Source organism: Pteropus alecto, unplaced genomic scaffold (genome assembly GCF_000325575.1).
Source record: "Pteropus alecto unplaced genomic scaffold, ASM32557v1 scaffold40, whole genome shotgun sequence".
NCBI lineage: Eukaryota > Metazoa > Chordata > Mammalia > Chiroptera > Pteropodidae > Pteropus > Pteropus alecto.
The window spans coordinates 4,390,553-4,413,326 of NW_006431919.1; the positions used below are offsets into that span (position 1 = coordinate 4,390,553).

The 22,774-nt window shown below is 42.2% G+C and overlaps 1 protein-coding gene across 5 annotated transcripts in view; it reads left to right on the forward strand.

Annotated features, from left to right (window-relative positions):
• The window catches only part of GRIA1 (glutamate ionotropic receptor AMPA type subunit 1), a 284,539-nt gene that overhangs the window by 217,103 nt on the left and 44,662 nt on the right, over positions 1 to 22,774 (forward strand). For all 5 annotated transcript variants that reach the window (XM_006906438.1, XM_006906437.1, XM_006906439.1 and 2 more), the window contains one exon: positions 20,211 to 20,409. In XM_006906438.1, coding sequence (XP_006906500.1) covers positions 20,211 to 20,409 — 199 coding nt within the window. The remainder of the gene's footprint in view (positions 1 to 20,210; positions 20,410 to 22,774) is intronic.

Sequence of the window (22,774 nt, forward strand, 5' to 3'; positions counted from 1 at the left end):
ATTGTGTTAACTAGTTTGGCTACTGCTACTTCATTACCTGATAAGGAGCAGACAACAGAGAGTTTATTCATATGACACTAAATTATTTATTTTCTGTAAATGGCAATTAAAATAAAATGGTTATAGAAATGTACTTTGTGACAGAACCATCCCTGGAAAGCTATATGAACGATCAAGTTTGGGCTAATTAAATTCCGATTTACGTGCATCGTGAGGGTGTGGTGTTTAAATCAATCTGCTCTTTGATAAGGCCTCCTACGTGTCTGTAGTACCAATCCTGATTTTCGTGGATTTCAGTGTCTCAACCCTGAGGAAGCCTGTACTAAGGGATCCATAAGAATCTGAAAAGGCAGATGTTTCACAGCATTTCCCTTCGCCAGATTAGCTCTCTCAGGGGAAAGCAAGTGAATGGAGCAGATGTGAGTTACTTTGAAAGACTCAAGAAGAGTTATTCTTCCTTAGCAAATGGGGCACTAAACAAAGACCTGGTGGTCCCTTGACCACCTCCATACCCCTCTCATTACCGCAGTTTCTGATCACTGAGTTTTTGGGGGTCAGCCTCTCCATTGGACACAATTGTCGTTAAATTAGATCCATTTTCCCATAATCCCATTGGTATTTTCTTAACTCTTGAATGAGAGAAGGATAACAGTTGCCATGCCAATTATTTTTCCAACCATTGAGATCCTGCTTATCTTAGAAGATTTTATATAACTTTGGCCCCAGATTTTCTTCCTAGTCCCATCCAAATTTTGAAAAATATATATGCAATGATTCTCCAGTGATGAATTAGTGTACAAAATACGGTACTAGAGATTAGTAGAGAGAGCAACATTTATTCAGCTCTCAGTAAACATTTATTGGGGGCTCACTAAATGCCTCCAGAGGAAGTTAAAGTCACTATCCTTGTTTGTTAAAGAGACTGGGAAAGAGGGAAACTTGCATTTATTGATAACATCATGAGATGTACATTATGCTTGGATTTACATGTTATCTCATTAATGCACTTACAATTTAGTTAAGGAAGAATAAGGAAGGATAATGATAATGATAACATTTGTTTAACACTCACCCTCCGCATGATGCTGTTATAAACATTTTGCATGCATTATCTACTTAAATCCTTAACAACCCAATGTTAAACTATAACAACCCTGTATCTACCAGGTAGGTATAATTATCCCTACTTTAGAAACAAAAAAATAGAGATTCAAAGAGTTTTCTCTCATTCACACAGCTAATAAAGTAGGCAGCTTAGATTTAAATCAGATTCGACTAGCTCTAAAGTGTGTGTCCTTAACTGTTCGCTATATTCTCTCAATTATAAATCACTTACAAATGCCAAGATCTGCCATATTCTGATGTGAACTCCCTAGAAAAGCATCTTTTGTCCTATTTAAATGGAACTGTTCATTATTCCCCAGTCACATTTGTGCCTTTCTTCACTCCTTATTAGTTGTGGCTCTTTGAGTTCTTGTTCTTCATGGTGGAGGAAGGGCCTGAGGTTGGCATTAAAGAATGAATAGGACTTCAGTGATGGGGGAAGGAAAAGTTGGTTCAAATGAGAATGGCAAGCTCACAATTCTAAAGAAGGGTTAAAGATGGAGCATGTGGCCTAAAAGTGAAGGCACTGGAAACAATTTCTGGGATTGTGGGGTGGGGGGGGAGGTAAAAAGCCTAATGTGTTCTGACCTCTGCCTGTCTCGCCAACCTCAATTCAGAGCACTTATTTCTCCCTCCCGCTCTGTGCTGCAGCCACGCTAGCTTCTCTTAGCTCCTGATATACACTGTGCATTGCCTTTTTAACTCAGGATGTTTGCTTTGTGGTTCTCTCCACCTGCATCTTTCCCTCCTCTGCTCCCTGATGTTCACAATAACAATTAAGTAACATATTATGTTATTATAAACTGAATGACCATAACCCATGCTGAAAGGTAAGCTCCACAAAAGTTCTTGTGCATGGAACTTCCTAACCACAGCAGATGTTTGGGCATCCAGCCCAGGGTCCGGCTGGTAGTACATGCTCACTAGTATGTTGAATGAGGAGTTTCTCTTACCAAGGATTTCTCTAACTAAGAGCAGAGATTGTCCTTGACATTTCGCCAGAGCAACTGTGGAACTACTAAATGAAAAAGGAAAATTGCTAAGACATGGTAGTATCTGGTTTCATGGTTATATCTGTTTTCAGGGTTTCAACTAGGTTGGGTATCATATGTCTAACTATAGTGCAGGCCAGGCTCAGTTCACCATACTGAGCCTGGTACTTAAATACTCCATTCCAGGTCCTACGCTATGCATAACAGAAAGATACAGTGATAGGTAAAGCACAGTTCCTGCCCTCAAGAAGTTCACAGTCCAATACCCAGACAATTACAATGCAGTGTGATATGCACTGTGTCAGAGAAAGAACAGGATGTTATGGGAGCACAGAGCAGGGACGTTAACCCAGACTGGGGGATAAGCCAGGGAAGGCTTCCCAGAGGAAGTTGCATTTAAGCTAAGACTGGAAGGCAGGGTAAGAGTGTTTCAGGCAGGAGGAACAGTAAACGCCTTTGTCAGACGTTGTCAGAAACTTGGATTTTCTTTTATTTGATTGTGATAAGAACTTTTAACATGAGATCTACCCTCTTGAATTTTTCAGTGTATAATACATTATTGTTGACTATAGGTACAGTATTGTATAGTAAATCTCTAGAGCTTATTCATCTTATTTAACTGAAACTTTATGCCAATTGATTAGTAATTTTCCATTTTTCCCTCCCCAGAGTCCCTGGCAACCACCATTGAGATGTTTAGAGCAGGGGAGTTGTTTGATCTGATTTACATTTTTAAAGGATCTCTAACTCAGTGGTTCTCAATCAGGGATAATTTCTGCTCTCCAGGAGACGTCTAACAAAGTCTGGAGACATTTTTGATTGGCAAAACTGGGGGAGGGAGACCACTGGGGTCTAATGGGTACAGGCCAATGCTGCTCAACACCCCACAATGAACAGAACATCCTCTCTCCACAAAGACCTATCCAACCCAAAACAGCAATTGTTTTGAGGCTAAGAAACCCTGCAAGCTGTGGTGTGGAAAATAGGCTGTTGTACTTCAAGAAAGGAGACCAGTTAGGGGGATGCTGCATTAGTCTGGGCAAGAAATGATGGGCTTGGAGTAGGTGATGGCCATGGGATTTGGTAAGAAGTGGCCTGACCCAGAATATATCTTGAAGGTAGAACAAACGGGATTTCTGATGGATTAGAAATGGGATGTGAGGGGTAGAGAGGAGTTAATGTTTCAGGTCTTGGTAACTAAAAGAATGGTGATGCCATTTCCTGAGGTGAGGAACACAAGGGTTCGGTTTGAAACTTGTTAGGTGTGAGATGTCTGTTTGCTATCCAAGAGGAAATATGGGACAGACTCATGAGTGTGGAGGTGAGGGAGAGGGCTCAGACTGAACATCAACATTTTAGGAATCATGAACATACAGTCTTTAAAGCCATGAGACTGGATGAGGTTATGTTAGGGGTGAGTCTAGATAGTGAAGTGGAGAACTCCAAGCCTTAGACCCCTGAGCATTGAGAGGTCATGAAGAGCCATCAGAAGGGATTGAAAAGGAGCAGCCAGTGAGAGTGGAGAAAAACCTGGAGAGTCTAGTGTCCAAGTGAAGGGAGTATATCAAAGAGGATGGCATAAACACCTATGTCAAAGGTTGCCACAAGATCAAGTAAGGAGAGAATAAGAAATTGGATATTGGGCTATAGCAAGAATTATGAGCCAATGGAAGTCACTGTGTTTAGTAAACTGGAACAGTCTTACAATACGAAGGGTTATTTCTACAATTCTTTCTATAAAAAGTCTGACCTTGAATTTCCATGTTTTCTTATCAGAAATGCATATGTATAGGCTGGTATGTTATGCCCCTCTGCAATCATTTCCATGAGAGAAGAGAGGAAGCAGTAAGCAAACTGAAACCTTTAATTAAAATTCGCAGATTATAGTCGGATAGAGAACTTGGACAAAGAGAACCTTTTGCATATAGTAAAGAGGTAATTAAACCCATAGTGATAGTGATTCCTAGTTCATATTCATGTTTATCAAGGAGAAATGCTCAGCTTCTAGCCTTGTATGATCTCTGTGGGATTAGGGGTGGCTGAACCCAGAATTCATTTTAATGACATCTCCTTGGATTCAAAGAAGCTTCATTCTTCTCTGGTGCTTTAACTTTGAGAGAGAGTCTCATCCTAAATATTATTTTTAATGGTATAAAGTACAGTTTCCCAGAGTAAGATCTGATTACATCTTTGACTTCTCTTAATGATCCAGTCTCTTCATATCTCTGAATAAGTTTTTCCTGAAAAAACAGAATGGACTCTCTGATCCTACATTAATCAAACTCCCTCTTCCTCTCCAACCTTCCTGAGTTATCTGTGTAGAATATTCAACTAGGCTAGAACACACAGCCTCTTGACTAAGTTTTAAACTAAAATAAATAATCCTAGGAAGGGTTAGGCTTGAGCAAAGTATTAGTGATCAATAAGGAATGGTCTTCTCTTTGGCCTTACCTCTGATTCTATCAGTAACGTAGATAGGGGCCCAAATTAAGGTCAGGAATATATGAATTAGAAACCTCTGAAGTTTAGGTAGGTCAGTCTTCAATTGGGAGGATAGGGGTGGTGACATATGGCAAATATGCAACACATAATCTTTATAACAATAATCACTACTGCTGTTTATCCAGTATCAGCAAGCATTATCACATGTAATCTTCCTAACAAACAATAACAACTATTCCATTTTTATAGTTAAAAATGACGTTAAAAAAAAAGATTACATAAGTTGCCCAAGACCATGCCATTAACAAGTGGCAAAGCTGGAGTTCAAAACTCTGTTGATCTGACTCCAAAGCCCATTGGAGTCAAGTAGTATGTTATCCTTCCAAAGCAATACAGTAGAAAAAGTTCTCAACTTGAGGTGAGGGATTTGCCTCCTAAACCTAGCTCCACCATTAATTTTGAGGGCGACTATGGGAAAAGTCTTTTAATCTCTCTGAGTTTCAGCCTGGTTTTCTTCACCTGTAAAATAATCAGGACGACCTTGATGATCCCTGAGGTACCTTCTAGCACATGTGTCTCTTATTCTACCCTGTTATATCAGAATTTTAAATCCTCTCATTTGCAAGGAGTGTTTTGATTTTCAAAGTACAGTCATCTATTATTGCATTTGATCTTTGCAATGACCATGAGGCAGGCAAGCATTATTCTCTCTCTTGTGTTTTACATGCAGATGGGAAACAGACTTGAAATGAAGTAGGTACCTTGTCCATGGTTAACACAGCTGCTCCCCAGTCGACTGCTCTAATATCCCAGGTATCTTTCCTCCTCCTTTATCTCAGGCATTTTTCTCCCTTCTGGGGCCTACCCCATTTCTCATTTGTAAGAAAATTTCCATTTCTAATTTAAATGTTAACTTCTAAGGAGCTAAAGGAAGGGTGTACACAGGGGCCCCCATCTTTACTTGGATACTAAACAGGCTGAGAGACAAGAATAGGGTAGACCCAGCTCCCCAGGAACAGAGCCTGAGGAACAAGGACCCAGGCTGAGTGCCCCGCCAGACAGGATGCAGAAGGAGGAAACAGAGGATGTTTCTGCAAGGTTACAGAGGTCATCGTCGAGGGTCATGTGGTGTCTGGTTCTGTATCAGCAATTGTGGGAAAGATCCTACTAGAACATTTGCTTTTCCTAGTCCTCCCCATCTCAGGAAAATGTCACCATTCTCTTCCGAGATGCCCCAACCAGAAACCTGGGAGATAAGGTTAGGGAGATAGGATAACCTAGGGCTTAAAGGTAAACTCTGGACTCAGACAAGCTTTGTGTTAATAGAAAGACACTTAAGCTTGCCAAGCTTCAGTTTCCCCACACATAAAGTGAAGCTAAATTACTTCCCTTATAAAACATGTGGTGAGGATTAAATATAAACATCTTAGAATGTCTGGCACAAAATAGTCACTCAAAAAATGGAGCCTTCATAAAATCAGTGAACCCTCTCCTTCACCCTATAGACACAATCAATCTTCAAATAGAGATTCTGGCTCCTAAATCGTCTTACATCTGTTTGATTTTTGTCCACCCTTGCTGCTGTCATGTGGTCCAGGTGCCCACCACCTCTGACCTGGGCCCCTGCAATACTGCTTTTTCGTCTCTTGTCGCATCACCCAATCCATCCTCCTTTCTACAAAGTACTGATTTCACAAAATATGTGTTTTGGCTCAGGTCAGCTCTGCTTTCCATTCCTCATTGCCTTTCTGCCCCAGACTCCTTCCAGGACCCCAGAACCCTCCTCCTCAAAACCTCATTTCTCACCAGTCTGCAATCCTACAAGGCGCCTACTCTGTCCCTCTGCCATTCCTCCACTGGGGAAACCACTCATCTCTTTCACTCCTACATCTTTGATTCTTGTTATTTTTTCTGCTCATAACAACATTCTCTGCAAAGCTCCTTTCCCTGGTGAACTCATTGCTCAGGCCTCAGCTTAGAAGGCCCTTCCTCTGGTAAGCCTAGGAAGCATCATCAACACAGGCGTGGCACACAGAAGGTACCTGATAAATATCTGTGGAATAAACAGCAATGAGTGACAGCATCGAAGCCAACTCAGCGTTGACTCCTTAAATCTCCCCAGTGTTTGGACAAACTGGGCTCCCAGTCTGAGCCAAGTTTCAGCTTCACATCGTGTCAGGGCCCAGAGCTGTGAGATGTACAATAACGCAGGCCCTTCCTTGACATGCCCACTGGGTCGAGAGCACACATGCAGTAAATGACAGGTGGTCTGCTCAGCCCCTGAAGGCCAGACAGGTGCCTAAGACACCTGTCCTCCTTTCTTAACCTTCTCGTAACTCCATCCTTCCTCCCATAGGCTTCCCTTTCTGACCTAAACCAAACCATTGAGGTACATGACATTCCTATGGAAGGAAGTTTCATCACATCTCTGGAAAATTATATTCTAATCCGCGTAGCTTTAAAAACTTGAGTTTTCATGACTGCTAATTAGAACTGTCAATTTAGTATAAATCGCTGGAAGAAGTCTAATCTCTGGGAAGAAAAAAAAAGAGAGACTAAGAAATTACATTGGCAATTTTCAGGGATTTCTGAGGTATATGGTTGATGATCTTATTAATCTCTTTTTCAGATATATGCTAATAGCTAATGTCCTCTAAAATAAGCTAGTAAATCACATGCACATCCTGATTAATACATTTGTTTAGGAAACACACAGGGAGGTATAAGCAGAGAACAAATGTTTGGCATCTAAAGTGAATTTCATTTTCAATTTTGTGTCAATCTGAGGAACATCTGATGAGTGCCTAACACATTCTTTGGAGTTATGAAGGAATCCAAGTTGAAGATCCTATCCCTGCTCTCCAGTTGTTTGTGATCTAGTTGTGCAGGGTGGAGACGGGCACCTCTAAAAACAGGTATCCCATGAGACTAAGAGAGAGAAGGGAGGAAAATTACAGTGGATTAGGCACTTACTCTATGCCAGTCTCTGTCCTGTATGATTTTCATGTATTTATGCTTCACAAAGTTCTCTGTATTAGTTTTCTGTTGCTGCCATGACAAAACTTAGCAGTTTAAAGCAACACAAATTTATTATCTCATAGTCTTGTAGGTCAAAAGTTTAGTACGAGTCTCACTGGTCTCTCTTCCCCTCTTGGGTCTCTAGGGCAGAATCCATTTTCTTGCTCATTCAAGTTATTGAGAAGTTTAAATTCCTGTGTTTATAGCCCTTAGGTCCTTGTTTCCTTGCTGGCTTTCAGCTAAGGGTGCTTCCCAGCTTCCTCATTTCTTGGCTCATGGTCTTCTTTCTCTACCTTCAAAGCCAGAAGTGAAGGACCAAGTCCCTCTCACACTCTGAATCTCTCCTGGCTCTTTTTCTGCCTCATCTCTTTGACCATCTCCCTTCCATTTGTAAGGGCCAATGCGATTATTGTGAGTGCACCTGGATAATCACTCTGTTTCAAGGTCCCTAATATTATTTCTATCTGAAAATTCTCTTTTGTCATGTAATGCGATGTATTTGTGAATGCTAGGGATTAAGACATGGATGTATTTGGGAGGGGGGCAATTTTCTGCCTACCACATCCCCATTTGTAGGTGAGGGAACTGAGGCTTAGTGTGGTTAGACAACGTGTCCCCTAGTCTTCAGCAGAATGGCTTTTGATCCTAAGCAGCCTGACACCAGTGCCTTTACTCATAAACACTGACTTAATCCAGAGAACATAAAGGAGAAGTGGAGGATCAGGCTAGGACAGAACAAGGGGTTAGGGATTTATTGCAGACATCCTCAAATAGCAGACACGAGAGTTGGTTTAAAGGACGTTATGTAGTGATTTCCAGCCATACTTCAGTTTTCTGTTTTTGTGTTAATAAGTTGCCACATACTTGCTAGTTTAAAGCAGCACACATATGTTACCACACAGTTCTGCCTAAATTTGTGAGAACATCAATCTTCTATAATATTTTTAAATCAGTCTTATTATTTTAACTTTATGTAATAATTTGCTCTATGACAACCACTTTGCAGAGCAAAGATTCTGAGGGAACATGATTTTATGACTGTTTAAGAGCTAGATATATCTGAGATACCCGTTTTTTTAAAATGGCGCTTGTACAAGTTTTTGAAAACACTTTATTAATTCATAGAATAAACGATTCCTCATGCAATTATGTTTTTGCTATTAATTAGCTTAAGAACTATTTTCCTCTATAGATACCTCAGAAAAAAATTACAAATTGCCTGCTTATGGAGTTTCATATTTATTCACAACTATTGAGACTGCATTAGGTTCTAGAGAATTATAAAGAAATCTAGAATTCCATAATATCATAACTTATTGTAGTGGTAACAGTAAAAAAGAGGAGAATACAGAGTAGGGCTTATGGGAAAAGTAGAAGAGTCAGAGAAATGAGAAGTGAAGTAGGAAGCAGCAGCCAGGCAGGCTTCTCAGAGGAGGTGGCATTTGGAGCTGGACTTTTATCATTAAAGTCCATACTCTAGTTCAGACACTCTGCTTGATCTAGTCCCTGCCCTCACTTTCCAGACTCATCCTATGCTGCCAATGACTTTGAACACATAAAGCCTCTTCCTACCTCAGAACCCTTGGGTTTTTTTCTTTTAGTCTTTAAAAAATAATAATTTATTGAGGTGAAATTCATATAACATAAAATTAATAATTTTAAAGTGAACAATTCAGTGGCATTTAGTACATTCACAGTGTTGTACAATCACCACCTCTGTTTAGTTCTGAAACATTTGTTACTTCAAAGCAAAACATAATTTTCTCTCTCATTCTTTCTCCCCCAAGCCCATGGCACCTACCAATTTACATTCTGTTTCTGGATTTTTCATACAAATAGAATCATACAATATGTGACCTTTTGTGCTTGGCTTCTTTCACTTAGCAAAATGTTTGGAGGGTTCAGAACCTTTGTTTTCCCTCTTTCCTCTGTCAGGAATATTGTTCCTCCAGATTCTTATACATCTAGATCATTCTCAGCCTTCAGCTTGAAGCTTAATTACCATCCCCCTCACAGAGACTTTCCCTCATTTCCCCATCAGGCCTTTCCTTGCTTCTTCCTGACTCTTTGCCACCCACTAAGTCAGTGATGAAAGAGCAACAACAATACTAACCAGCTGACATGAGGAGGTATTGCTATTATCTCCATTCTGCAGATGAGTGAGCTCAAACTCAGGAAGACTAAGCCACTTTCCCAAGGTCACACAGCCAGTAAGAGAAGAAACTAGGATTTGAACCCAGGTTAGGTGATCTCACAGTCCACGATTTTAACCACTATCTTCTTGGTTTGCAATGTATTATAAATATTACAAGTATTCACTTAGAAAATCAAAAGGAGGAGGAGGAGGAGGAGGAGGAGAAGGAGGAAGAGGAAGAGGAGGAGGAGGAGGAGGAGGAGGAGGAAGAAAATGCAAAAGAAAGCCCACAGTCTAGCCACCTAGATGACTTCTATAATACCTTAGTTTATATACTTCCAGACTTACATACTCCAAACTTAAGTTTTCAAATGGAGTCACATAGTATAGTCTGTTTTATAACCTGCTTTTTTCACATAGCATGATGAAAATTTCTCTCCATGTCATCTTTCAATTCCGAATAGTAGTACCTGCTTCTACCAGGTATTTCCTCTAGTCTAGGTACTCTGCTAAGCACAGCACAGCTCATCCTCACTTTAATTTTAGATTTTTCCTTTATTATCTCCATTTCATAGATGAAACTGAGGCTCAGAGATGTGAAATAACTTGCCCTAAGTCACAAAGTTAATAAATGGCAGGAGCAGGATTAGGTCTATACAGCTTCTGAATTCCTACTTAATAATTCTCTTCACTGTCTCTGAAAGAGCTGAGCGTCCCTTTAATAGAATGACTGTGAGGGTGGGGGAGGTGTCGGGTGAGAAGACAGACTGTTCTCTGCCTCTGGGGCTGCCCTGCTAGCTTGGTTGGGCATATGTGAGAGGGTGAGCTGAGCATGCAGGGAACTAGGTAGAGAGAAAAACTACCTGGCAAGTGGAGGATCTTCAATTGGTTATTTTAAGTAAAAAAGCTTCTTTTAATATATTTTTTGTGCTGGAGTGACCAAACATTCATTATAGCACACATGGTTATTTTATCTCCCATTTGCTGATGGGTCAGGGTCTCTTTTGTAAAAGCTCACAACATCCCACATTTAAATATGCTGCCAACTCTAAGAACTTCAAATGCCAGGTATGCTGGATCACAGATGACAACCCAAGGTCTCACCTGGCCTACAGAGGCAGGGGCTCAGGCCCTTGGAGCCCATCTCCCTTCTGAAACCAGCTGGCGAAACAGCAAATCAAAGGAGCTCTGGGGAGGGCTCTGAATACAGAGAAACCATATGTTTCGGTATTATGGGCTGGCCAGTAGGCAGCTAGCTCTAAAAAGAGAGTGGCTTCTTCTAAGAACTTAAACCCAAAAATATATGTGGAGGAAGTCCCGTTTTTAACACCAATATGGTGCCAAGTATTTCTTTGTGTCTAGAAGCTGTGGGTGAGTGGTGCTTGGGACCTGAGAAGGTAAAGCTCGAGAGACGAGGGCGGCGGCCCTGGTCTGAACCAGACCCACTTTCAGCACAGTGAAATCGCACCACTGAAATTCGAGGGATCCGGTTCCACATTCGAGATCAGTCACTTCGTTCGTGACCTTAATTTTTTCACCTTTCTGAACCTCGATTTCCTCCCTTATCAAAAGAGGATATGCCTACTTGGCCTGAAGAGAGTGACGGTGATTAGAAAAATAGATGTCAAATATCTTCCGCGGTATCCAGCTCAGAGGTGGTACTCGGAGACAGTGGCTGCTAGGTGGTTAATACATTTTAGGCAAAGTGAAATGCTTGCTGGTTCACACTCTTGTCCCACCTCCACACCATTGCACAGACCGTTCCCGCTCCAGGAAATGCCTTTCTTTCTTTCTATTTCAGAATGCTCAAAGCCTGCCTGCCCTGCATATTCTAGTTAAATGGCCCCTCTCCCATACTGCCTTTTCAGATTTCTCCCCGTTGGAGTGGCTTTTCCCACCTCTGTACTTCTTTAGCACTTCCCATGCTGTTCACCCCAGTGCAAATATCAGAGTCGCTTCTGTGTAGGTCGCATTGATTCTATTCAATTGATTTTCTTGAGGAGGAAACCTCTTAGGTATTTCCTATCAGGCTTGGGTATATATATATATGTGTATATATATGTGTGTGTGTGTGTGTATGTGTGTGTATACATATACATATGGAGAGAGAGAGAGTCAGTCCTCAATAACACTGTGTAATCATTCATTTATTCAGTATATGTTCATTGAGCACCTACTGTGTGCCAGGCACTATGCTAGGTACCAGGGATATTATAGTAGTGAATGACACAGATAAAACACCTGCCCTCACTGAACTTACATTTTAGTGGCGGGAGATGAATAATAAATGAATGAACCAATTGATCAATTAATATATTATTGTATAAAGGTCACTTTAGACTTCGATAAGTGCTACAAAGAAAAGGAAACAAGGTAAGATGAGAGAGATATAAGTGGCAGAGACAATACTTAGAGTGGTACATGAGAGAACACCCATGAGCAGGTAAGGCAGTACCAGATGAGATCAGAGGTAGGTCAGATCAGGGTGACCTTGATAGGGCATTTGGATTTATTAGCTAATTGTGACAGATTTTAAGTGGTGTGGGGAATGACATGATTTTATTTATAGTTTTAATAGAGCCATCTGGCTCTTGTGCAGACATTGGTTATATGAGGACAGCGGAAGAATCGAGGAAATGTAATACTAATATTTAGTATCATGAATGTTATTCAGGACTATGGGAATGACTGGATTTGATGAACTGGATGTGAGGGTGGGGGAAAGAGACAAACATCTCCCTGGAGTTTGGTTTGAACAGCAAGGTGAACAGTGGTGCTATTTTCTGATAAGAGGACGATAGAGGAGAATAAGTAAATTAAGTTGTATTTATTTGAGGCTTTTTGGTGGGAGCTCATGAAGAATTTTCTTTTGGATATTTCATGTTTGAGGTGTCAAGTAGGCAAATATACATGTTTATAGTTCAGGAGAAGGACTGGAGGTTTACATTTTGGAGTTATCAACAACTCCATATAAAGGTCGTAGGACTGGAGATCATCTAGGGCCTTAGACGGGGATGGAAAAGAGCTGAGGCCTGAGCTCTGGGCAGAAGAGCTTGAGATCAAGCAGAAAGGAAGAATGAGCAAAGGAGACTAAGAAGGACCAATCAGAGAGGCAGGAAGAGACCAAGGAGAGTGTGGGGACCTAGAAGGTAAGAGGAACGTTTCCAAAATAAATCATCATCATCATTATCATCATTGTCGTCGTCATCGTCATCATCATCATCACAGGTGACATCTTGAGGCCTCCTGTTTCTGTGCTAAGTGCAAGACATGACTTACTCATTGAATTCCCACAATTCAGGAGCCGGAATTCATTATCTCCATTTTCAGGAGGGGAAACCAAGGTTTAGAGAGTGAAACAAAGAAGTACTAATTTTAAAATATGAATGAATTGATCTACATCCATTCTTTTGCAAACTATGCCCACACTACACTCTCACATCCTACCTAAATGGGAAAAACAAATAGGAATGGAAGACCGTGCCTCTTTGAAACATAGCTCTGCAAATGCTAAAGGAGTATGCTAGCTTACAAAGTGCTGGGCTTTTCTTAGAGGCTGTTGTCCAGCCCCCAGTTCCCCACCCTGGGGACTTGCCACAAGACTCCGGGGCCCTCCCCCTGCTGCAGTGCTGGAACGCAGTGACCAGCAGCTGGGGCAATTAAAATGAATCACTCCAGCTCTGCCAGGGAAGTGCTGAGTGATTTGCAGCTGGTGACAAATGAGATGATTTGCCACCCAGACACAGTGTCTTGGATGAAGTGGCTTCATCAGTGGAATTGTTGTATTTGGCCAGAGCTATTTACCCTCATCTAGGAACCTCGATGCCTGATACCAAGTGAGCCTCTCTCTGAACAGAGCTCAGCTCAGTAATTAGCCAAGATGGACTTTTTTTCTCCCAGTAATTTAGAAGCGGGCCATCTGCGCTTCTGCCCTCATGCCCGTTTCCATTACTTTTTAGAAATAACCATTTGAAGCGGATGACAAAGGGAATAACGAGCTCAGTGACCTCTTGAGCACAGCTGAATGGAAGCACACAGGAGGCACCCTTCTTTCCCCTTCCTCTTGGGGATGACAGGACATGCTTTTGAAATCAAGAAGAATGTCCACATCCACTTCTTTGTCAGGGATGTCCTGGAGAAGAGGTCAATGGGATCGAAAGTTGATTGCTGTTTAATAACTTTTAAAAATAAATTCTTTATGAGCTCCCTACACAAGCTCTAAGTATCTGCTTTCCTGAAGGCCCCTGGCAATAGTCTCTGCCCTCCCACCTCCATCCAGATCCTAGATCCTCACACTGTCGGCATACCTCCCTCCTGAAATGCTCACTCCGTACCAGGCACTGTGCTACCTGCTTTATTTGGATTTTCTTTTTAATTTTTAAGAATACCTTTAAAATGAGTACTAGCGCTTCATTTTGTAAAGAAACAAGCACAAAGAGATTTGCTGACTTGCCTATCTGGTTTGTCTGATCCATAAGCCCATTCTCTTCACCGGTGTCTTCTACTCTCTACTTAAGGATAGTACAAAAGTAATTGTCAAATCAATCATTACATTATTTTATCCTGGTGTTTGTGTAGAGCTACTAATAACTAGATAGGTGATTAAAAATTTTTCTTGACTACTGTTAAGTGTTAACTTAAAACAAAGGTCTCTACGATTCACAATAAGATTGAGGCAGTAGTCAGGAAACTATGGCCCATAGGCCAAATCTAGCCTGCTGTTTTTGTAATTAAAGTTTTATTGGGACATAGCCATGTGCATATGTTTGCATATTGTCTATGGCTGGTTTCACACTACAACAGCAGAGATGAGCAGTACAACAGAGACTGTAAGGCCTGCAAAGCCTGATATATTTATTACCTGGCTTTTTGCAGAAAAAGTTTGCAACCACTGGCCTGGAGTGACGAATCCAACCTACAAGATTAGACATACACATTTAAAGGCCTAGAGTGAATCCTAATCAATAACTAGAACAGGAAATGCCTAATCGTCAGAACCCAGAGAACGATCCCATCAGATCCTTACTATCTTTCGTTAGTATCCAGTATGCTTCTAATGATACATTTAAGGTCTTGTTAATGAAAGGAAAAAATATCATTTGCAAGAAGAGACAGCTTGCGGCCAGCACCTCACTCCAAGACCACATCAGAATCTACGTCTCCAGTAGGCATGAACTGTCCTTGGAGCATTTTCCTCTCCCACAGCCCCTGCTCCTGTGAATCACCAAATCCTATCATTTTGATCTTGTCATCTCTTCATTTGGCCTTCCCCTCCAATTTCTGTGGGCTCTGCTTTAGTTCATCCCATCATCATCCTTGTTAATAAGTACCATAAGTAATCATCATAGGAACATCTCGAACAAATTATTACAGCGGCACGGCTGCAAGTGCAATAGAATGGTTGGGGTGTGATGAGAAAACAGAAGGGTCTTGCTCAGGGCTCTGTTGGCAGATGCTGGGAAGTGCAGAGAGAAGACGACAGCCCTTCCACCTCCTCCTTTACCTCTCTCTACGGTGCCTTCTCACAACCCTGCACTTATTCTGCTCGGCAATCTCTTACTCACGTTTCAAAACCTAGCACAAGCTTCTCCTCCTCTGGTAACTTTCCCTGACCTCTGTTTTCCCTTAGTGCTGCTTTCTTGTCACATAATTGAGATAGTACTATAATTACCACTAAGGCTATTTATATAAGATGGTGATGATGGCTTTACTGAGTGCTAACTATGTGCCAAACACTACGTTAAGCACTTTACAACAAATCAGTACATCTGACCCCAAAGCCCACGTTTTGGTCACTAGGCTGTACTTCCCATCTTCTCCATGGAAGACTGGGGTGTGTTCACTTTTATCTCCCAAATGCCCAGCAGTGCCTGCCATATAAGAAATGCTTGTAAAATGAGTGAATAAATAGTATGGTACACAGGATTCTAACAATTCTGTCTCTTGGTTATTCAAATGCTAACCTAGGTACTGCTGTGAAGAGATTTTACAGATGTAATTCAGGTCTCGAGTCAGTTGACTTTAAGATTGACAGAGGTTAAGACTAACAGAGGTGGACCTGACTCAAGGAGATGAGCCCTTTAAAAGCAGAGTGTTTTTTGCAGCTACTGGAAGTCAGAGAGGTTCAGAGAACAAGAGGGATTTGCCAGACTATTGCTGGTTTGAAGATGGAAGGGAATGCAGGCAGCCCCTAGGAGCTGAGAGCAGCCCTGGCTGACAGCCAGCAAGGAAATGATGACCTCAGTCCCACAACCACAGGAGATGAATTCTGCAAACAACCAATGAGCTTGAGAGAGGACGCCAAGCTCCAGAGAATAGCACCAGCCAACACCTTGATTTCAGCCTGGGAGACCCTGAGTAGAGAATCTAGACACCCTAACCCAGACTCTTGACCTACAGAACTGTGAGATCATAAATGAATATTGTTAGAAGCCACCAAGTTTGTGGTGATTTGTTATGCAGTTGGTAGAAAACAAATACAACGATAGTTTTCCAATTCTGTGGAGACTGGTAGTGAGACTGCTTTCTACGGATCCCAAAGGCTCCACTGAGCTTTACAAGGAGTGAGTGTTGGCTGTGACCTGACATCACAGAGGTATCACAGGTTGAGGAAGTTCATGCCCATCTACAAATGAATGAGAATTTGGTGAGGGAGGGAATGTTCTGTAGTGGATAGAGTGCTGGACAGAACTGCGAAGTCCTGGTTTCTAGTCCCAGCTCTGCCACTGCCTCAGTGTGTGACCCTGAGGAAGTCACTTCACATCCCTTAACTGTAGTTTTTCCAACTACAGATAGTCATCTCTTTCCTGTCCACAGGGCTATACATGAAGTTCAAGAATGGGTCCAATGAGCCATCTAAGTTCTGGCCAATTCTAGAGGAAAACAAAGGATTCCTCAATTACCTAGGGAGCTTTAGGAATAGCTGTGCAAAGTTACGAGACTAATAAAATTCTAGGCAGCTAGGCAGATCTCCAAGGCATTCAGGTGACAACTGTCCTTTCCCCACTAAGAAAAGTGCCGCTTCACTCTGTGGCTCCCTGGGAGAATAATCGTCATCATAAAAATAATGCCTTGTATTTCAACAGCACTTTTCAAAGTGCTTTCCCCTCTACCATTTAAATTCCAATAGCTTGTATCTGTTAAAGGAAAAGAATGGACTAAGAGTCTTTCTAGTTCTGAAAGTTCTGATTTCTCACCAGGAAGTAAGGTTAGTCTCACCCATTACACAGAAGACTAAGCCCAGCTGAGCAGGCGACTTGCCAAGGTTATGGGGATGGGTAATGAAAAAGCTAAGGCTCTCATCTCCAGCCTTGGCCTCTAATATTCCAGCTTCCTGCCACTGGTGTGGGGCTGGGAAAATGCAGAGTTCTTGGATAGAGGCCCAGCTTTGCCTGTACCAGGTGTAAACTAAAGGAAGGGGGTAGCCTCACACTCAAGTTCCCATCTTATGGATCAGATGCAAATGAAGCGTCGGAATCATGTCGCATTCTGAAAAGCCTCTTCGTCCAACCCTCCAGTTACTCCACGATGACATTTGCTGGCTGTTAAGCAACAGACTCTGTCTTTGGTCTCTTCATTAAGTAGGTAGGGATGTGGGGAATAACATACAGGGGAAGTGTTGTCAGATGCATATTAGTTAGAGGAGAACAGGGAAGAAGGAGCCGTAGGCCTAGAACTTTCCTGGGAGGCCTTTAACCTTCACTAGATGATCTCCAACTTGGGAGACCTCAGCTGGGTAATGTTGGAAGAGGAAGTAGCCATCCTGAACACTTGGTCTGAGGCCATGACTCCACACACCCTGGGTTGTAAGCAGGTTTGGATGCTGCTGGATAGAAAACTATGCCTGGTCTCTAGAATTCAGTGTGCACAGAGCCATCAGCTTATGAGAGTGACAGCATTCATGCATTCACTCATTATTGAGGCCTACTGTGTGCTCCATGCTGGATATACAACACTGCACAAAAGAACTGTAAATGTTCCTTTACTATCATGGAGCATATGGTCTACGGGAACAACAGACGGTCAAACAAGCACACAAACAGCTGTCGGATTTCAACTGCAATGTGAGCTTCGTGGGGCTCTGAGAGTCTTAACATTTGAATGTTGAAAAACTGATGGCTAGGATGAGGCAGGACAGATGAATAGGGCTGATGCGTTGATCAGGGGAAAGAGCAGCATGTGGTAGGAGTGAGAGCCGTCTGAATAAGAAGGACCAAACCAAGCCCTACGTAACCAGAGTACAAAAAGCTTATTATGGGTGACATTGCAGAGCAAGCCAGGGCCAGACCACACAGGGCCTTACGAGTCACCAAAGACTTTGAATTTTATTCCATGTGTCAGAAGAGGGCTTTGATGGGTTTTAAGCAGAGGAGCCATGTGATACAATTAATGTTTTTTTAAAGAATCACTCGGGCAGCCTTGTGGAGGACCGACTAGGCAGAGGGGTGGGGGCAGAGGAGGCCGAACGGAAGCAGGAAGTTTAATTTAGACATCATTATGGTCATCCAGAATTGGGAAAACAGCAGCAGTTTCACACAGGCCTGGACACTTGTATTTGCCACATCTTAAGGTGAAAAGAGCATTGGAATGGAGAGTCAAACACTGATGTGATTTTTTTGTCCAACTATGTACTGGTCTTGGGGTGTCAGAGCGATAATTTTGCTCTATATATCTCATTGTGCTTGACTACCCAGTGGGAGCCATGCATTCTCTTCTACCTATGTTTTCAAATTATAGAGTCTCAGAGCGGGCAAGAGTGAGAGGAAGCAGATGTCTCTGGCCCCAGGTACTACCTGACTCCTCCTCTGTCTTGCTTAGATTTGTGTTTTCAGCACTTGTGCCTTGGACCAAGAGTAGGCACTGAGTACAACGTCTCTGTACATGGTCTTCGGCTTGAACATCTTCAGAAATGGGGGAATTCGTTCCTACCCCCAGGACAGCCACTGTTGCATTACCCTGCCCATCAAAAATATCTTCCTCATATTTAGTTAATGTTTGTTTCCTGGAACTGCTGACGAATGTTCCTAAATCGGGTCACAGGGTACAAGCCTCGCACTAGTGAAAACATATCTCTTTGAGTGTTTTCTTCCGGTAAAATGCCCCCTCTTCCTGAGCAATTCTTCATATGAAATAGCATTGCTCCAACTCTCCTGGTCTCTTTCCTTTGAACAAATCTCCTCTCATTTCCCTCTAGGAACAGTTACTTTCCATACAGCGAGCTATTATAACGAGTATCCGTTAGACGTCTTGGAGTGAGCACTATCTGGGAAAAGGAAGTCTCCAAGAAACTGAAACAAAGTTCAGCACACAGGAACGTGAGAATAATACGGAGAAGGTCAAACAGCATTTTTGAAAACAGTGTGGAACAAGCAAGCAAATCCGCAGGCCCGGGTATTGCTCCTGGGCCACTGTACTCTGGGGCTCTTGAGTTTCTTTATCTATAAAACTCATGGACTGTTACTGGTGATTTCTCTGGTTGTTAAGTATAGGTTCTAGTTAAGGACTGTCACCTATTGAAAGCTCTGAGCCTCATGAAGCTGTTAGAAGGGGCTTAAAAGTACAGTAGCTCCAAGATGGCACTTCTTTAATAAATGGAGCAGAATGGAAAGAGAAATGGAAGGCAAATAACTTTATCATTATATGATTCAATATAATTTGATGCCATATCTGTCCACCACATAAAATCACTCCATGTAACATCTAAATCATGTGTAATATCTTTCAGAAGCCACTGACTTGAAAATCCCTTAGCCAAATCCACAAGATCACAGTGGAACTCTTGACTGGTCGTGTTTCTCTTCATTGTTTTGGGCATAGAGAATAGGACTCTAAGAAGATTAAGGATGAGTTTCTCACCTTATGTAGGATTGTCATATTTGCTGTTTGATCCACGACAAAATATCTTTTGTCTTTTATTATTTCAGCTAAATCTCTTTCTCTTCACTCAATGGTGACATTCTACGAAGTGGCTGGAGCACTGTTGTTCTCATTTATTTCCAGTACATTCTCCCTTCCCTTCTAGTCCATCATTTTGGCAGCCTTGGCCAAAATGAAAACGCAGTCTGAAAACATTGCTGGGCGTGATTAAACATATGCATCGCGTGTGTAAATGCATTTGTATTCATACATGTACGCATAAACATTTAGTGTATACCCAACTGCATTTAACAGAATGTTTATATGTGTTTGTGATTTGGGGGGGCAAGTGCTGACATACCTGTGTCTTTGCTGGCATATGTCTTTATGTATATGTCTGTGTGAGAGTGAGTGTGAATATATGCCTGTAGGATTTTATCGCCCGTGAAGGACAGCAACCCTACAGGTTCTTATCCATGATAAGGAACAAAATACAAAGGAGAATCTCTCTGACGTGTGAGTTCTCACATCTTGCTGACAGAGGAGAAGGGTGCAACAGGGCTTGACAGCCCTGCTGACAGGGCTCAGGCTGGCTCTCAGCCCCTCCCTAAAGCCTTCTGTAATTGATGTCTGTGCTTCTGACACCTCTTCCCATTGGCCTTCAGGTCCCTGTCTGGCCGCATCGTTGGTGGCGTCTGGTGGTTCTTCACTTTGATCATCATCTCCTCATACACAGCCAACCTGGCTGCCTTCTTGACCGTGGAGAGGATGGTGTCACCCATTGAGAGTGCCGAGGACCTAGCAAAGCAGACAGAAATCGCGTACGGGACGCTGGAAGCAGGATCCACGAAGGAGTTCTTCAGGGTAGGGACATCCCTTGTCCCAAGGCACGTTCACAAAAGGGAACCACTACTGTCATTATAATATCCTTTTCATTACACAGCAAGAGATTATAGGCAGCCAGGGCAACTGCTGAACTGAGTGAAATCAGGGAAACAGTATTTCTCAGCTTTCTACAGATCCCTGAGAAATTCAGGGCTTCGGTGGGTGGGGAGATAAGATCACTTACCACCCAATAAGGGCAGAAGGAGAGAACAGTAAGACAAGAATTCTACTGCGGTGTCTGAGAAATCTGGCACCTAGTCCCCACGGCAGCCCAGGGCTTCTTGGCATCCTTAACCCAGAGTCACTTAATCCTCCGTCAACAGTTTAATTAAGATGTGTGAAGGGCTGTGGGAGCTGCAGATGATAGGCGAGATCCAAGAACAAATACCCCAAGTATGCTTCCAATCTTCCCTGCCACTCACGCGGCCTGCGCATTCCTGCAGATGAGATTTTCCTGATAGCCTGCTCCGAATGGCTGTGAACACAGCCTTGGCGTTTGGGGCGCTGGGGTGAGGCTGAGAGAACATATTAATTTTCTGCATACCATTGCCCAGAGGGCTCTTCAGCTCTGCCTGTCAGCAGCCCAGTTCCCTGCTGTGGCCATCCTGTCAGGTCAAATTGTGTCTTGCAATTGCCCTGCTGCGTATTTTGTTGGTTTTGTGCCTAGAAGATCATCTGAAAATCTGGTCACAGCCGAATTTATACATTTGCCCGCTTCCTGTGAGAGAATATTCTAGACATTGTAGACGCTATGATTGCTTCTGAGTATTTCTCCCCCTAACTTTAAAACACCCTGTCCCTTTTCTTTCTTTTTTGTTCTTTCTCACGTTGACATGGTTGCTCGAGTGATGTATCTTCATATAAAGGATCAGATAGCTCCAGCTATCAAGGGACTTAAGATTACCTGCCCAAACACCTACAGAACAGATGGAGAAAGTCAGCAGTACAACTAAGACTAGTGCCCAGGGCCCCTCACTCCCAAGTCCTTTACAGACTATAAAATAAATCATCTAGTTTATCTAATCATAGACCGTTAAAACTTAACGCTCCCTCTACCAAATGCCTTCCTGAAATTCTCAGTAACTGTTTCCATTAAATTTTCCTTAAAATCTAGAATTTTCCTGGGTCCAAATATCTCTATAGATAAGTTAGCTCAAACAGCAACTTAATTGCATATCAGTATTTGGCCAACACTTGATGCTGATATCAAGGAAATAAACCTGATATTTGTGTGCAAAGAAAAATGACCTATTACATGTATAAAGATAGTTTTATACTAAATAAATCTGTTATTTATATATTAACCACTATATTACATAGGTTGCATGACTCTAGCAGTAACTGTCTTTTAAAAAAAAAAAAATAATCCCTTGTGTGTGTTTAACACTTGTCCATTTACAAAGCACCTTCAAAAGCCAGAACTCCGGTATCCCTAAAATACAGCTACCCATTAAGGAAAGGATGCCCTTAGAAAGAGCATGTTAGGAGAGAGGATTGACTTGTGGTCCTAGATCGTGGGCTCTGATAAGGGCCTACTATGTGCAAGGTCAGACTTCATGAAAGACCCATAGAAGGGAAGATGTGCCTCGCCCTTGAGCTGTGTCCACAGACTTGAGACCTATGCACAAGTAGGAATGATTCTTTATCCTAGCAATAGAGTCTGGCCATTCAGTGAGTGCCCAGGCAACATGTCCTGACTTTCTCAAAGTAAGGGTCACTCAAGTTATACAGATCAGCATCACTTGGGGAACTTCTGAAGGAGATTTATTCTAGTCTCCACCCCAGACTTGTTGAATCAGAATCTCTAGTTTTAAAGCAGGGGAATCTGAGTATTTCTAATCTCTGTACATAATTACAGCACCTACTAGAGTTTGAGAACTACTGTCCTTGGAACTGAGGTGGTCTCAGAATACATAGGATTTGTTCTGGTCTGTAAAACGATGAGTAGGATGTGGCTGGAGAGCACCAGCCTATCAAGAGGAATACACAGCCGAGGCAAAGTCCCAAAGGAAGGAAGGCCCAAAGTGATTTCAGGAGGAAATGAGGAAAGCAGTTAGGCAGATTTAGAGGCTTTTAAAATGTAAACGGATGACAATATTGGATCCCAAGTTCCCAAGCTTTATCAGACAACAATTTACATTCTGGGGGCAGGTCTTATAATATGGGATGACCAGAACTTGGCACCCATGATCCCCAAATTCTTCAGTGTTGGCCTCCAATAACGAAATGAGATCCCACTGATATTCAATTCTCTACCTCTGGGCTGTATAAATACGGCCTTACTGAACAATATAGAGATTTTTTTAAATGTCTTTAAAAGCCAAATGGAGCTCCAGTCTCCTAA